Here is a 16,803-nt window from a genome sequence, read left to right as displayed (position 1 = left end):
AATGCCAGAAAAAGGCTAGCTAGTGTGGTGGTGTGTGTTACTATTTCTGAGAATAATCCTAACAAAGAATTGTTGTGCCTTTTAATCATTTTAGCAGTAGTGATGAGAAAATGTAAACAATTTGAAAATTACCATCAAATGCTGCTCAGCTCCTTTTGAATGCACATTGAAGTCCAATTCCAAATTTTTTTAGCCTCAGCACGATCACTGACTGCTTGAAGGTGGGGTGGGAGTTGAGTCGTGGGGCCACTCTGTCGAGGCACTCTTAACACAGGTGGCAGCTCTCCCTTCACCAGGCTTTACCTGAACATCATTATTCAGCACCACCTGCTGGTCACATTGTGTATCACAGTCAGTTTAGCTGAATATTGTGACATAGAAACCTTTGTATGTCACTAAAAAGTGCAGATCTTAACCATTTCTATAGTTTTAAAATATCCAGCGGGCCACATTGAAATGTTAATTATGTTGTATTATGCCAAGGTAGCCCAGTTAACTGCTTTTTCTACACTGAATTTATTTTCAATGAAATTGTCAGCATATCCATCCATCCATTTTCTACAGCTTGTCCCTCTTGGGGTTGCGGGGGGTGCTGGAGCTTAGCTCAGCTGCATTCGGACGGAGGGCGGGGTACACCCTGGACAAGTCGCCACCTCATCGCAGGGCCAACACAGATAGACAACATTCACACTCACATTCACACACTAGGGCCAATTTAGTGTTGCCAATCAACCTATCCCCAGGTGCATGTCTTTGGGGGTGGGAGGAAGCCGGAGTACCCGGAGGGAACCCACGCAGTCACGGGGAGAACATGCAAACTCCACACACCGGGATCGAACCCAGAACCTTCGTATTATGAGGCACACACACTAAGCCCTGTTCCACCCTGCTGCCGACAGCATAATTTGATGTAAAACAAAAAATCAGTTCACAAAATTCAAACACAGAAAATTCAGTCACATGAATTCAGTGTAAAAAAAAAGCCTTCGTAATAAAGGCACAAATAAACCTGTGCTTAGGACATTCATCATGGCTATGAATATCACGTTATGATATGTTGTGAACATACAGTTGCACTTAAAATGATTCACACTTACTGAAAGTTTTACTTATACTTCTTTACAAAGTGGATCACCTTGTTGTTGTTTGCATGAAACCAACAAAACAGTAACAACGTAGTGCAGGAGTACTAGGGTTATACCAACATTTCAGATGTCAATAACGATACCTATGAATTTCCACAATTCTTCTTACTCGATACCAGGATAGAAAAAAACTGAACCCATGAATTTTTTTTATTCCTGAGAGGTATTTTAACGTGTTGAGTACCGGTATTTAAGATCACTGTGCTTCTACATCTTTTTGCACAAAATTCTAATTGCAGTATCAGCTGCCAAGAGGTAACTGTACACTTATATAAAATATACTTAAAAAAGAGTAGCAGTAAATAATAATAATAAAAACAACCTTTGCCTTCCTGATGAAATAAGTAAAGCCGTGCTGTACAAACTGTTACCAAACTACAGAAGAGTGTCTCTAAGCTTTGTGTGTGTGTGTGTTTTATAACACTTAAAGAAGTGATAAAGGTTGGGTTGCATGTTGCTGGAGATTTTCTGCACACTGTGGTAATGCACACTCACTGGGCTTATTACTGAATAAAATGCATGACGCTAGATAAACCTTTCTTTTACTTTTAATATGTACTGCACCTCTACTCGCAGAATGTCGCTACATTCAAAGTGGCAAAAGTGCATCACACATCATTTCTGCTATGTCTTATTCTCTGGCAAACCATGTGCGTATGAGGTGTGTTGTGAACCGGAGTTACACCACACCTACAGTTACGCTACACTTCCATTATCCTTTGTTTATTAGCGAAGGTGAACCACTAGCAGGCTTTGTGACAGGCTTCCGCGAGTAAGTAAATACATGTATAAGAAAACATTGTAAACATTTTTTAAGACAGCAAACGTTCTTTGGCATCAACTTTGTAGAAGTATCGATATTTTTGACATCTCTACCAGTAACCAATACTACAAGCTGAGATGAAGCGACTACCTTTACGTTGTTCTGAGTATGAATAAATACGTTTTTTTCCACTGTTGCCTTTCTACAGACGGGAGTCCATGCAATTCTCGTAGTGGTCCGCAAACAGCCCACCTAAAAGACTTGGATCACCTGCTGTCGTCCAACACGTTCCTTCATTTTAAATTTGACAAAGATGCCATCATGAGATGTTTTGACTTCTGACGTTCTACCGTTACTGCAGTGTGTTCTCTCACAACACCCCACTTTTTCCTCCTCACCACCTTTCCATGAAGTTTAAATTGCAGTCAGGCCTCACTGCACCTGTTGTGTCAAACTTTTCACAACACCGAGAGCCTCGAGTTCAATGTTCCTTTGTGAAAGGGAAATGACGATTGATGAAATGTGTGCTTCTTTCTCTTCACACACCATGGATGATTAGATAGAACAAAGTAGCTACCACTTCATTGGCAAATACCAGAAGATCTTGTCCACTAATGTACAATGAATTGATTTTATTCATGAAAGTATTAAGATAATTGATGTTGATAGTAATCATTAATATTATAATAATAGGTAATGCAATTATTGTTATGGTAGCATGTATTACATTACTACAGTCATACATGTTAAAATAATAATGCAATAAAAATGTAATATTTTTTACTATGGACACAGTAATTACGCTTAGTTATACCCACTTTTGTACTTTTATAGATAAATGACAATCCATCCATCTGTGTCTTTCATTGCACTTGTCCTTATTATAGGTGAGCTGGAACCTATTCTGGCTGACTGGGTGAGAGTTGGGGGACACCCTGGAGTGGTCACCAGTCTTATCACAGGACACATATAGAATGGAAAATAAATATTTTATCCTCTGGTGATTTAATAGGTTTGCACCCATACAAAGATATGAACAGTAACTTTGGTTTTTAATTTCCCTCCCTTTTCCAGTGTTATCCAAATCCTAGTTTTGAGGCTGTTGCTTGGCAAGACAAAGTTTTTGATTTTTTAAACCTTCTATATCTCTGTGTTAAAGCATATATATTGGCCATATCTTTTTAAGGACAAACTTGTTAAAACAAATACTTACTGTCCCCACTAATCGGCCCTCCTTTTTACGACATTGTTTTATTTAACAGTGTTACATTTCATGCTACGGCATTTTAAGCTTAGAGTGCTCTCCAGTAAATCATTATTAGTGTACAAAAAGAAGTACATACACGCTGTGGAAAAATACTAGTGCTTGGAATTTCTGTATAATTTCTGCTATGAGACCTAAAGTGCTAATATTACGCTCACATTTTAAGAGCATGCTACGTTAGCCTCTTCCTGAAGACAAAGAAAATTTTGAAACATACAAGTCTGAGCTGACTGAGCTTTGTTTTAAAGGAGTACTGCACTGTGGAAGTCGCTTCCTAGGGTCCCACTGTCAGACACGGCACAGGAGCCCAGCGTGCAGGTTTTAACAAAAGTTATAATAATCAATGGTTTCAACAAAGTTCTCTCTCAGCAGGACGAGACTTTCCAGTCACGTCCGTATCCTCTCTCTCACTCTGCTCCTGGCCGCTTACTGTTAAAGACCACAGATGATTAGATTAACACGTATCACCTGTGAAATCTAATCACCTGCCAGCTGTGTCTCGCCGTCAGCACTGCCACGCCCCCGTCTGATGGTGCTCTGTCCTCAGCACCATGGACAGAGGCGGTGACCTTTGCTCCTGCAGGCAGCGCTGACATCTGCCTCCACATGCACTTTTTCACAATCATTATGAAAGACATGACAAGCGGTAGAAAATGGATGGATGGATGACCACGGAGGTATATTTTGTAATGCATTCTAACTCGAAAATAAACGTAAATAAAAGTCTGCTTACAATAATGCCAATGTGAAGTCCTCTATTCCGCCCATAAAATCAGATAAATAACCATCCAAAAAACATACAGTATATACTTACATCATGTATATAAAACCTTAATGAAGATGTTGGGATGTTTTTAAAGGGCTTTATAGAGCGACTGTCATAGGCTACAATATAAGCTGACTTTTGATTTCATTTTAGAATGCATATTAAAAGAAAAACATGCTCTTGTCGTACATAAGGATTGTGAATGATAAGCAAAATTCCGCCAAAAAGTGCAGTTCCCCTTTAAGATGTGTAGTGAAGCCTCTGTGAATTGGTGGACGGGCTCATCTAGTTGGGGTCAGGTCATTGATGGTATACAGTAGTGTCCATGAGAAAAGGGAGATTGTTTCCTTTAAGGGCCTATAACGTCCGACCTTTTGAACTGATGTCTGCCGTTGTGTCGTCTCCTTCCCCCGCCGTACGTAACACTAGGGCCAATTTAGTGTTGCCAATCAACATACCCAGGCGCAAAACTATATTACTATCGCTATTTATGCTAATAAGACACTAAATGACACTGTTTTAATGATTTTTTTAAATCATATGTTCTTTGTTCAATTCAGTTCATTTTACTACTCTATAAAGTATTGGAACGACCTGCTGGGTTGATGTTGTGTTCCTGAGTAAGTGATAGTCAGAGTTCCCATTGTCTTGAACGTACCACGCGAAAAGGGCGGAAGCGTTCGTCAGTTGCGGAAATGAGGGACGAGGATAGACAAGCATTGATTGATTGATTGATTGAAACTTTTATTAGTAGATTGCACAGTACAGTAAATATTCTGTACAATTGACCACTATATGGTAACACCCGAATAAGTTTTTCAACGTGTTTAAGTCGGGGTCCCATGTGCCGGACACGTTTGGCATCTCCATTCCCATTGGTCGCCTAAACGATGACGTATTAGCGCCTGTCGACCAATCGGAAGTGGCTGAGGAATCTGGCGTCTGTGGGACAGAAGGATGACGACGATGGGATGCTACCGGAATGCTAAAATGAATTTCACACAGTGAGAGGAAAAAAATGGAGCGTAAGATGACCGTGTTCCACATTCCATGGCGTGAGTATGACTGCTATTGCTTTTGATGTTTGATAATTGCTTCCAACAGATGGCAGTATTTACCACTTTAATGGTGGCGCAGCTTGGCAGGCTAATTCCTCAACAAGCAGAGTGCTGGTATTTTTGACACAACCATAAATACATACATCATATCCAAACATATCATTTATTAATACTACATAAGTACATTTTATTTTTCATTTTATTTATCATAACATATTTTATCTCTATACTTTTATTAGTTGATTGCAATTATTTTCAAATAGTAATTTTTTTGTTTTACATATTTATGAATTATTACTTCAATTGAACATTTTGTGTATAATGTATATTGATTATAGTGTTTTTCCAGACTTCCAAGTACAGGAATTATGAAAGAAATAAAGCAGGTTAATAATAGTTCAGCTGCCACATAATGTATATTGACAAAAGTTTATTAACACTTTACTGTACCTATAGTAGCTACCAAACGAGAGATAATGATAAATATTAATTTGCAATTATAAACTGGTCCAGCATACTGCATATTGTATATCCATCAGCACGTCCTGGATTTGCAATGACTTGCACATTTCAGCTCATTTAGTCATCAAGTACAATTACATTTGATCAATTTTATGTTAATACAAGAAGAAAAAAGTGTGCCAGTAGAACTAAGAAATGTAATGCTTTGAAGTAAAAAATGTTTGTGCTGAAAAAAAATTATTCACATCCAAATCGGGATTTTTATTTAAGCCGATACTAAATCCATTTATATTTTTGAAGAATCAACTTAAAAACAGAAAAAGCTTTTAGAAAAGAAAAATATTTTTAAAAAATCAATAAAAGAAAAAGAAAAATAATTTAAAAAAAAAATATATATATATACACATATATACATATACATATAAATTATTGACATCGGGACAACCCAAATATATATACATATATATATATATATATATACAGTATATATATATATATATATATATATATATATATATATATATATATATATATATATATATATATATATATATATATATATATATATATATATATATATATATATATATATATATATATATATTCAAGGTTACTGTGGTTTATCCGTTATATAGTGCTCAATACCATGGGGTAGAGTGGAATATACGTAAGGTCAGGAAAAAACACGGTACCGGTACCAATATTATTTCGATTCCTTACGGTACTTTTCTTAATAAAGGGGACCACAAAAAATAGTATTTTTGGCTTTATTTTAACAAAAAATCTTACGGTACATTAAATATATGTTTCTAATTGCAATTTTATACTTAAATAAAATAGTGAACGTACAAGACAACTTGTGTTTTATTAGTAAGTAAACAAACAAAGGCTCCTAATTTAGTCTGCTGACGTAAGCAGTAACATATTGTCATTTTCCATTCTATTATTTTGTCAAATTATTAAGGGCAAGTGGTAGAAAATGAATTATTATTCTACTTGTTCATTTACTGTTAATATCTGGTTACTTTCTCTTTTAACATGTTATATCTACACTTCTGTTGTTTGATACTTTACATTAGTTTTGGATGAAACCACAAATTTGGGTATCAATCCGATACCAAGTCGTTACAGGATCATATATTGGTCATATTCGGTATAGTACCGAATATGATTAATTAGTATCGCGGTACTATACTAATAAGCGGACTATATTAACCTTTTACACTGTTATGGTAAAAATAGATTAAGCTTCAGCAGTGTGTAAAGCTTTAGTAGTGTGGAAATCTGATAGTTGTTGCGTACGTCATTAAGTGCATGTGTTCAGTATTTTTAAACAAGTGTATCGCTTAAAATGTTGACATTTTAAAATTATATTTGATGATTTGAACACTTGAACTTTATCTCAAAGTGCTCTCTTCTTTTTCGTGATGAGACCCGATCATTGGGGCAGCGTTGCTCAGGCGATAGAGTGGTTGTCTCCCAATCCCCCTGTGACCATGTCAAAGTATCCTTGAGCAAGATACTGAACCCCCAGTTGCTCCTGAGGCTGCGTCATCAGCAGGTAAATGTGGTGAAATCGTCAAAGCGCTTTGAGTACCTTGAAGGTAGAAAAGCAGTAACATGTACTGCAGATGAGGGATTTTCAAAGTCTGACAAATAATATTTGTTATTGTTGTGTGTGGTCTGTTACACAGTGTGCGTGATTTACAGTTGTGCTCATAAGTTTACATACCCTGGGATAATTTATGATTTCTTGGCCATTCTTCAAATGGGCTGCATGGTCGAGTCACCAGAAGAAAGCCATCACTCCAAATTACTTTGTTCCAGAAGTTTTGAGGCTTGTCTCTGTGCTGTTTGGCATAATGTAAGCGGGATACTTTGTGACATTTGCACAGAAATGGCTTTCTTCTGGCGACTCGACCATGCAGCCCATTTTTCTTTAAGTGCCTCCTTATTGTGCATCTTGAAACAGCCACACCACAATTTTTCAGAGAGTCCTGTATTTCAGCTGAAGTTATTTGTGGATTTTTCTTTGCACCTCGAACAATTTTGCTGGCAGTTGTGGCTGAAATCTTTGCTGGTCTACCTGAATCCCTCATTTTCCTCTTCTTAATCAGCGTTTGAACACTGCTGATTGGCATTCTCAATTCCTTGGATATCTTTTTATACCCCTTTCCTGTTTTATGCAGTTCAATTATTTTTTCTCGCAGATCCTTTGACAATTATTTTTGCCTTCCCCATGACTCAGAATCCAGAAACATCTGTGCAGCACTGCATGAAAGATGCAATGGTCTGTCAGAAGCCCAGAAACTCACTGACCTTTTATACACACACACATTAATTACAAACAAACATGTCACAGGTGAGGATTGGAACCTTGATTAGCCATTCAAACCTGTTTGTATCAACTTTTGTGCATGTTATCAGATCAAAGTCACTGGGGTATGTAAACTTTTGATCAGGGTAATTTGGGTACTTAATTTTGTCATTTTGATTTAAAAAGAGTAAACACAGTTGTTTGCCAATAAATAGCTTCACACAACCATTAAGCATGAGTGGAAGAAAGGTTTTTGTGTTATCATTCATATTCACTGAAGAATGGCCAAGAAATAATAAATTCTCCCAGGGTATGTAAACTTATGAGCACGACTGTAAATGTTGCATTTCTGAAGCAGATGTATTCTAACCTCTGAATAAAATTACAAGAAGTAACAACAAATAAAGTCAGATGGCACTTCCTGAGTGGTAAGCAGTGTTTGGTCATTGCACATGACTGCTCCATTTTTTTCACCGTAACTTTTTGTATTTGTAAATTTTTTTCATTTAGCTTGCCAGAAGTGAATGACATCATCTCTTTTATAAAACTATTTACTTCCTGTTTCAAAAGTACATAATTAGTATGGATGGATAAAATGTATACTTTCTTAACTTCAAGTACTTTATGCTTTTGCAAATACTTCTGTTAGGATAACATTACCTGTAAAATACATTGTATTATTAGGCAAAGGTGCCTGCACATTAAACCGATTGCATATTTAAGAAATACAACTTGAAATGTATATTGAAACTACACTGTAAAAAATGACTGTAAAATCTACGACAAGCAATTGTTAAATAGCAACAGTAAAACGCAGTAAAATTTAAATTAGTTTATCACAGTAGTAAATGCAGTTGATTCTTGCAAACCAAGAAATAGTAGATTACTATGGTTGTAATATGTAGAAAACACATGACTTTACTGTTGAAAACAATGAAAACAAGTACAATGCATTTGCAAATACTGTAACGTCACACACATGCAAATACTCTAAAATGTACGTTATTATTTTGATTAAATTAAACATTTTGCACATTGTACATTTAAATGTACAGTTTACCTTTTTTTTTTGTCCTGTTCAGCCACTCAGGCAAATATTATTGTTGATGTAGATTATCCTGGTTAACTTTTGGCTAAGAATGTGTTTTCTTGTATTTTGGTGGCAAGTTGTTTCAGACATTGAGGGGTTATGTCTATGTGCTTCATTGTAAACTGCATGGAAATGAACCACGCTGTGATTTTAGGTGTCTAGGAACTGCTTGCAAGCAGCTATTTCACAGATACGGAGCATATAAGCATATAAAACTCATTTCTAATAGCTCACTTGAAGTAACATGTTGCGCAAGGCCATGTTGTGTAGTTGTCCATTGGAAGGTTGTACAAATACTTTCAAGTTTAAATCCTCACGTACCACTCACATGTCTCAGAAACACAGACATTTTTCAGACACTAGTATCGGTGACAGGGCAGCATGGTGGTACAGGGGTTAGCGCTCCTGTCTTAAAGTGAGAAGCTCCTGGGTTCGATTCTTGGGCTAGGGGTCTTTCTGTGTGGAGTTTGCATGTTCTCCCCGTGACTGCGTGGGTTCTCTCTGCGTACTCCGGTTTCCACCCACCTCCAAAGACATGCATCTGGGGCTAGGTTGATTGGCAACACTAAAATTGTCCCTAATATGTTTTACGGTGAATTCCTGGCCACCACAGCTGCCAGTATTTTACCATAAATTCTATAGTTTTTTTGTAAACAGGTTAACAATATTTACTGACATATTTAAAACAGTTATCAACTGTAAAATTAAAGGATTCAACATCAACATACCGTAATGTCGTCTACACCATGGCTGTATTTTGTACAGTGAATCCCTGCCAACTACAGCTGCCGGTATTTTACCGTAAATTGTGCATATATATTTTTTTAATGTGTACCTTGAGCACTGGACATATAGGATTTGTTGCCTGTCCCTACTGCTTACCATGAATTACAGTATAATCATTTAAATCTATAGAAATGTTATATATTTTTTAGGGATGTTACAGTCAGAGTTTTATGCTGCCAATTCCGACACCGATCATCTATGAGTGAGATTGGCCGATATCAATACTGAAACTGATCACATGTATTAACTGTACATTTTTACATTTACAAAACGTAAAACCAGTGAAATTGGCACCTTGTGTAAATCGTAAATAAAAACAGAATACAATGATTTGCAAATCCTTTTCAACTTATATTCAATTGAATAGACTGCAAAGACAAGATACTTAACGTTTGAACTGGAAAACTTTGTTATTTTTTGCAAATATTATCTCATTTGGAATTTGATGCCTGCTACATGTTTCAAAAAAGCTGGCACAAGTGGCAAAAAAGACTGAGAAAGTTTAGGAATGCTCATCAAACACTTATTTGGAAAATCCCACAGGTGAACAGGCTAATTGGGAACAGGTGGGTGCCATGATTGGGTATAAAAGCAGCTTCCATGAAATGCTCACTCATTCACAAACAAGGATGGGGCGAGGGTCACCACTTTGTGAACAATTGCGTGAACAAATTTTCGAACAGTTTGAAAACAACATTTCTCAAAAAGCTATTGCAAGGAATTTAGGGATATCACCATCTACGGTCCGTAATATCATCAAAAGGTTCAGAGAATCTGAAGAAAACACTGCACGTAAGCAATGATATTACGGACCTTCGATCCCTCAGGCGGTACTGCATCAAAAACCGACATCTGTGTGTAAAGAATATCACCACATGGGCTCAGGAACACTTCAGAAAACCACTGTCAGTAACTACAGTTGGTTGCTACATCTGTAAGTGCAAGTTAAAACTGTACTATGCAAAGCCAAAGCCATGTATCAACAACACCCAGAAACACTGCTGGCTTCGCTGGGCCCGAGCTCATCTAAGATGGACTGATGGAAAGTGGAAAAGTGTTCAGTGGTCTGACGAGTCCACATTTCAAATTGTTTTTGGAAACTGTGGACGTCGTGTCCTTCGGAACAAAAAGGAAAAGAACCATCTGGATTGTTATAGGCGCAAAGTTCAAAAGCCAGCATCTGTGATGGTATGGGGGTGTATTAGTGCCCAAGGCATGGGTAACTTACACATCTGTGAAGGCACCATTAATGCTGAAATGTATTTACAGGGTTTGGAGCAACATATGTTGCCATCCAAGCAACGTTATCATGGACGCCCCTGCTTATTTCAGCAAGACAATGCCAAGCCACATGTTACAACAGCGTGGCTTCATAGTAGAAGAGTGCGGGTACTAGACTGGCCTGCCTGTAGTCCAGACCTGTCTCTCATTGAAAGTGTGTGGCGCATTATGAAGCCTAAAATACCACAATGGAGACCCCGGACTGTTGAACAACTTAAAGGCCTACTGAAATGAATTTTTTTTATTTAAACGGGGATAGCAGATCTATTCTATGTGTCATACTTGATCATTTCGCGATATTGCCATATTTTTGCTGAAAGGATTTAGTATAGAACAACGACGATAAAGATTGCAACTTTTGGTATCTGATAAAAAAAAGGCTTGCCCCTACCGGAAGTAGCGTGACGTAGTCAGTTAAACATATACGCAAAGTTCCCTATTGTTTACAATGATGGCCGCATGAAGTGAGAGAGATTCGGACCGAGAAAGCGACAATTTCCCCATTAATTTGAGCGAGGATGAAAGATTTGTGGATGAGTAAAGTGCAAGTGAAGGACTAGTGGGGAGTTGAAGCTATTCAGATAGGGAAGATGCTGTGAGAGCCGGGGGTGACCTGATATTCAGCTGGGAATGACTACAACAGTAAATAAACACAAGACATATATATACTCTATTAGCCACAACACAACCAGGCTTATATTTAATATGCCACAAATTAATCCTGCATAAAAACACCTACGTGTTTGTTATGCTAGCTCCTATGCTAGCTCCTAGCTCCATAGAACACGCCAATACAATTCAAACACCTGATCAACACACACAATCACTCAGCCCAAAAGACCGTTCACCTAACCCAAGGTTCATAAAGCTTATATATTTAAAAAAAGTTACGTACATACGCAAAAAAAAGTTGCGCACATACGGTCAAGCGATCAAATGTTTAGAAGCCAAAGCTGCATACTCACAGTAGCACGTCTGCGTCTTTGTCATCCAAATCAAAGTAATCCTGGTAAGAGTCTGTGTTGTCCCAGTTCTCTACAGGCGTCTGTGTATCGAAGTCAAAAGTCCTCCTGGTTAGAGTCTCTGTTATCCGAGTTCTTCCATCTTGACTGCATCTTTCGGGAATGTAAACAAAGAAGCGCCGGCTGTGTACTGTTGTTGCTGACTACGTTCGAAAAATACGTCCATTTCGCACCGACAACTTTCTTCTTTGCTTGCTCAGCTTCTTTCTCCATAATGCAATGAACATGATTGCAACAGATTCACGAACACAGATGTCCAGAATACTGTGGAATTATGAAATGAAAACAGAGCTTTTTCGTATTGGCTTCAATGTGGAAGGCATACCCGTGTTCCCCGGGCTACGTCACGCGCATACGTCATCCTCAGAGGCGTTTCGAACCGGAAGTTTAGTGGCAAATTTAAAATGTCACTTTATAAGTTAACCCGGCCGTATTGGCATGTGTTATAATGTTAAGATTTCATCATTGATATATAAACTATCAGACTGCGTGGTCGGTAGTAGTGGGTTTCAGTAGGCCTTTAAGCTGTACATCAAGCAAGAATGGGAAATAATTCCACCTGAAAAGCTTCAAAAATTGGTCTCCTCAGTTCCCAAACGTTTTCTGAGTGTTGTTAAAAGGAAAGGCCATGTAACACAGTGGTAAAAATGCCCCTGTGCCAACTTTTTTGCAATGTGTTGCTGCCATTAAATTCTAAGTTAATGATTATTTGCAAAAAAATTAAGTTTCTCAGTTCGAACATTAAATATCTTGTCTTTGCAGTCTATTCAATTGAATATAAGTTGAAAAGGATTTGCAAATCATTGTATTCTGTTTTTATTTACGATTTACACAATGTGCCAACTACACTGGCCTTGGGTTGTGTATTATTAATGTTTTCAATGTAACATTACATTTAAATATTTAATCATTTACCTAATTATTGATTTAATTATTTCCTGAGGCAGCACAGTGAAACAGTGGTTAGTACTCGTCCCTCACAATAAGAAGGTCCTGGGTTCGATCCCCAGGCTCGTGGTCTTTCTTTGTGGAGTTTACATGTTCTCCCCGTGACTGCGTGGGTTCCCTCCGGGTACTCCGGCTTCCTCCCACCTCCAAAGACATGCACCTGGGGATAGGTTGACTGGCAACACTAAATTGGCGCTAGTGTGTGGATGTGAGTGTGAATGTTGTCTGTCTATCTGTGTTGGCCCTGTGATGAGGTGGCGACTTGTCCAGGGTGTACCCTCTCTTCCGCCAAGTGCAGTTGGGATAGGCTCCAGCACCCCCGCGACCCTCAGAGGAACAAGCGGTAGAAAACAGATGGATGGATGGTTGTTTTAATTTTTAATTTAAAAATGTAATTGATTATTTCATGATTTCATGATTTATTTAATTAAACTGTGTGTCAGCGCTTCATGAATTTATTTTATATGTCAAATTCAGCCATCAAAGTCAGTGGTGCCACTCAAGTTCATTAAATAATTGAAGTGAAGTGAAGTGAATTATATTTATATAGCGCTTTTCTCTAGTGACTCAAAGCGCTTTACATAGTGAAAACCCAATATCTAAGTTACATTTAAACCAGTGTGGGTGGCACTGAGAGCAGGTGGGTAAAGTGTCTTGCCCAAGGACACACGGCAGTGACTAGGATGGCGGAAGCGGGAATCGAACCTGCAACCCTCAGGTTGATGGCACGGCCACTCTACCAACCGAGCTATACCGCCCCACAAAAAAATAAACACTCTGGGGAAAGCTGCATGCTTTCATTGGAATCAATATTTTCAATTGAATAGCAGCAATCTGGTGTGTTTTTGTCACACAAGAGGGCAATTTAGTGGGTTGTGCCAGCCAGGAGAGCACTTTAACGCACATTTTGACTCCCAAGAGGACACTTAAGCGAGTTAAGGCTGTCGACTAGATCAGACCAATCTAAGTCTATGAGCATGAACTGATGAAGCCTGCTCGGATGAGAGACAAAACGTCTTTTAAGACAAAACAAACAGTCCAGTTGTGATCGATTTAATGCCCTGAGATGACAATTAACTGGATGAATACAGCAAGTGGGCACTTTAGTATGCATTAGGTCTCCTAAGTAGGAACACTCATTTTGCCTTCTAAGAGGGTACTTAAAGAGGAACTGCAATTTTTTTGAAATTTTGTATCGTTCAAAATCTTTATGAAAGACATGACGATGGAGGGATAAAAAAAACAAACATGCATTCTAACTTGTAAATAAACCTAAATAAAAGTCTGCTTACAGTGGAGCCAATGGGAGCTCCACTATTCCACCCATAAAATCCAATAAATAACCATTCAAAAAACCGCCAACAATACTCCATTTACATTTCGTGACTTGAATATTAACCAAGTATTAGTGATTTTGTTATTATAAGCGCTAATGCAGACAAACTATTTATAACGGCGACCAGATCCCTCCGTGTGTCCCTATGTTTACATTATCGAGTGGTCTGCTGCTTCCTTGCTTCCCTGCACTGGTAGTTTATTGTAGATCATAAATCATGTCTCTCACCTGGCCAGAAGAAGTCTGAGGAGGTATTCTGACAAGTTGGTACACTTTGACAGCTATTTAGGACCGGTAAATGACACGAAAAGACGCCTGGCCCCCCCTTTTCTTTGTGAGGATTATGAGACATTCTTCACCTAAATGGGAATATATGAACATCCTAGAAGTCGGCATCCTAATGACAGCGGACCTTGTACGTTAATTGAGGTTTTATTATGTTTGTTAGCTCTCATAAAGTCTGCAATGAGTAACAATCAGTGATGAGAAACAAAAAATGCAAACGTTGTGATGCGTTTTAAAATTAATGCGCCGCGTATGCTTAAAATGATCAAAATTCGCAAATATTAAATGTTATTATAAATGTGCCTGTTACTACATTACATATATAATGACATCATGTATATAAAACATCAATGGAGGTTAGAGATGTCTGATAATGGCTTTTTTTCCGATATCCGATATTCCGATATTGTCCAACTCTTAATTACCGATTCCGATATCAACCGATACCGATATATACAGTTGTGGAATTAACACATTATTATGCCTAATTTTGTTGTGATGCCCCGCTGGATGCATTAAACAATGTAACAAGGTTTTCCAAAATAAGAGAACAACTTCAACTCAAGTTATGGAAAAAAGTGCCAACATGGCACTGCCATATTTATTATTGAAGTCACAAAGTGCATTATTCTTTTTAACAAGCCTCAAAACAGCAGCTTGGAATTTGGGACATGCTCTCCCTGAGATAATCCTGATACCCACTACAACTATGGGAAATACTATACTTTGACTTTCACAAAGTGCATTATTTTTTATTTTTTTTAAACATGCCTCAAAACAACAGCTACAAAAACAATGAAAGCACACAGCTTCAGTCCAGAGTATGCTAGAGTAATAAAGTAAACAATAACATAGTCCTCCCTTTAGTAGACTGCCTGGCATACTGTATAACAGGAAATTATAAACTGGGCTCACTCTGCCTGCTCTAACGTATTTGTATGAGTAACACAAATGTGCTGCAAGCTAGTGGTGAGTGCTTGAAGTGGCCTAGCAGTCATCCAGAGCTTCTGAAATGCTGCGTTGAGACAGGGCACCTCCGTTCACTGCAAGCTACTTTCGGTGTTTGCTTTTAATCCATCTTCCGCTTGTATTCATCGTGCATCTCCTTATGATTCTTGAAAGGTGGGAGATCAAATTGCTTGTATTAAAGGAAGACGTCTTTGTTCCTCCTCGCATAACCAACTTTTTGCAGTCATTGCAAATGGCCAGTTTTTTATCCTATGGTTTGAAATAATCACAAACCATAGACATGGTGTCGATAGTTAGTCACAGAGCGAGCTCGCTTGTTAGCCACGGCTACAGCACCAGCAACAACACACTCTTGTTGTTCTTATGCTCCGCTCGCGGCGGTTTGATGAGGTCATCAAGCGTCGCCAGTAAACCTCTCATGCTGCAGTCGTCAACTCCTGTGTTGTGTGTGGGGGAGGGGAGAGGAGAGGGGCTGCTGACTAGAAGACGCAACTGCTCTGTACTGTTCCCTACGTCTGTGTTTTACCGGATATGTACCGCTCCGTACAGCGGCGTTTTAAAAAGTCATTAATTTTACTTTTGAAACCGATACCAATAATTTCCGATATTACATTTTAAAGCTTTTATCGCCCGATACTATCGGCCGGCCGATATTATCGGACATCTCTAATGGAGGTGTTTGGATGTTTTTTCAGGGCTATAAGCGGAATTTTGCGTCTCTCATAGGCTCCATTGTAAGCAAACTTTTGATTGTGTTTATTTAACATCTACAATGCAAAAAAACCTTCCATCGTTATGTCCCTCATAATGATTCTGAACAAAACAAAATTCCAAAAAAGGTGCAGTTCCCCTTTAACATGCATTATTTAAGAGGGCACTTAAAAACACATTTTGTTTGCTAAGAAGGCACTTTACCACACATTTTGTCTCTTAGAAGGCACTTTAGTACACATTTTGCTTATATTAGGGTACTTTAAAGCTGTGGTACTTGAATCTTGTGTCACCATGGCATAAAACAAACTGTAAGTCCCGCCCCCTACTCTGCACACCTCTCCTCCTCTCTGGAAGTGCACAATATCTCACAGGAGAGCTGTATGTCGACACACATCCAGTAGGTTGTTGACGGTCTGAAGTTGCATCGAAGGATCTCCTAGTTCGTATTTTGTTACAGACTATCGGTTACACATGTCGTCACGCAAAAAGATACATACAAATAATAGGAAAATAGAACGTTAGATACCTGTCTGGAAGGAAAGCCGCCACTTTTTCTTCTGATTTTGTCACGGCGCGGATGCGAACCCAAGATTCTTC

General features: G+C 38.3%; 2 protein-coding genes and 1 long non-coding RNA gene across 4 annotated transcripts in view; 2 read left to right on the top strand and 1 right to left on the bottom strand.

Moving 5' to 3' along the window:
- Positions 1-3,867, top strand: part of dcp2 (decapping mRNA 2) — a 23,433-nt gene extending 19,566 nt beyond the window's left edge. Inside the window, exon 11 of the mRNA XM_062031478.1 lies at positions 2,117-3,867. Within this exon, the coding sequence (XP_061887462.1) occupies positions 2,117-2,250 (134 nt within the window). The 3' untranslated portion in view covers positions 2,251-3,867. The remainder of the gene's footprint in view (positions 1-2,116) is intronic.
- The window catches only part of LOC133638656 (uncharacterized), a 17,334-nt gene extending 531 nt beyond the window's left edge, over positions 1-16,803 (bottom strand). Inside the window, exons 1-2 of the long non-coding RNA XR_009823662.1 lie at positions 16,733-16,803; positions 133-330 (exon numbers count right to left, since the gene is read on the bottom strand). This is a non-coding gene — a long non-coding RNA (uncharacterized LOC133638656). The remainder of the gene's footprint in view (positions 1-132; positions 331-16,732) is intronic.
- syk (spleen tyrosine kinase) overlaps positions 4,849-16,803 on the top strand; it is a 73,656-nt gene continuing 61,701 nt past the window's right edge. Inside the window, exon 1 of one of the 2 annotated variants that reach the window (XM_062031475.1) lies at positions 4,849-4,993. The gene's annotated coding sequence lies outside the window, so the exon portion shown is untranslated. Of the gene's footprint in view, positions 4,994-6,898; positions 7,020-16,803 lie in introns of those variants that run through there. The other variant, XM_062031477.1, reaches the window with a different exon arrangement.

Source organism: Entelurus aequoreus, linkage group LG21 (assembly GCF_033978785.1).
Source record: "Entelurus aequoreus isolate RoL-2023_Sb linkage group LG21, RoL_Eaeq_v1.1, whole genome shotgun sequence".
Classification (NCBI taxonomy): domain Eukaryota; kingdom Metazoa; phylum Chordata; class Actinopteri; order Syngnathiformes; family Syngnathidae; genus Entelurus; species Entelurus aequoreus.
Note: the sequence above shows the minus strand (reverse complement) of the source record. Positions and strands in the feature narration are given on the sequence as shown.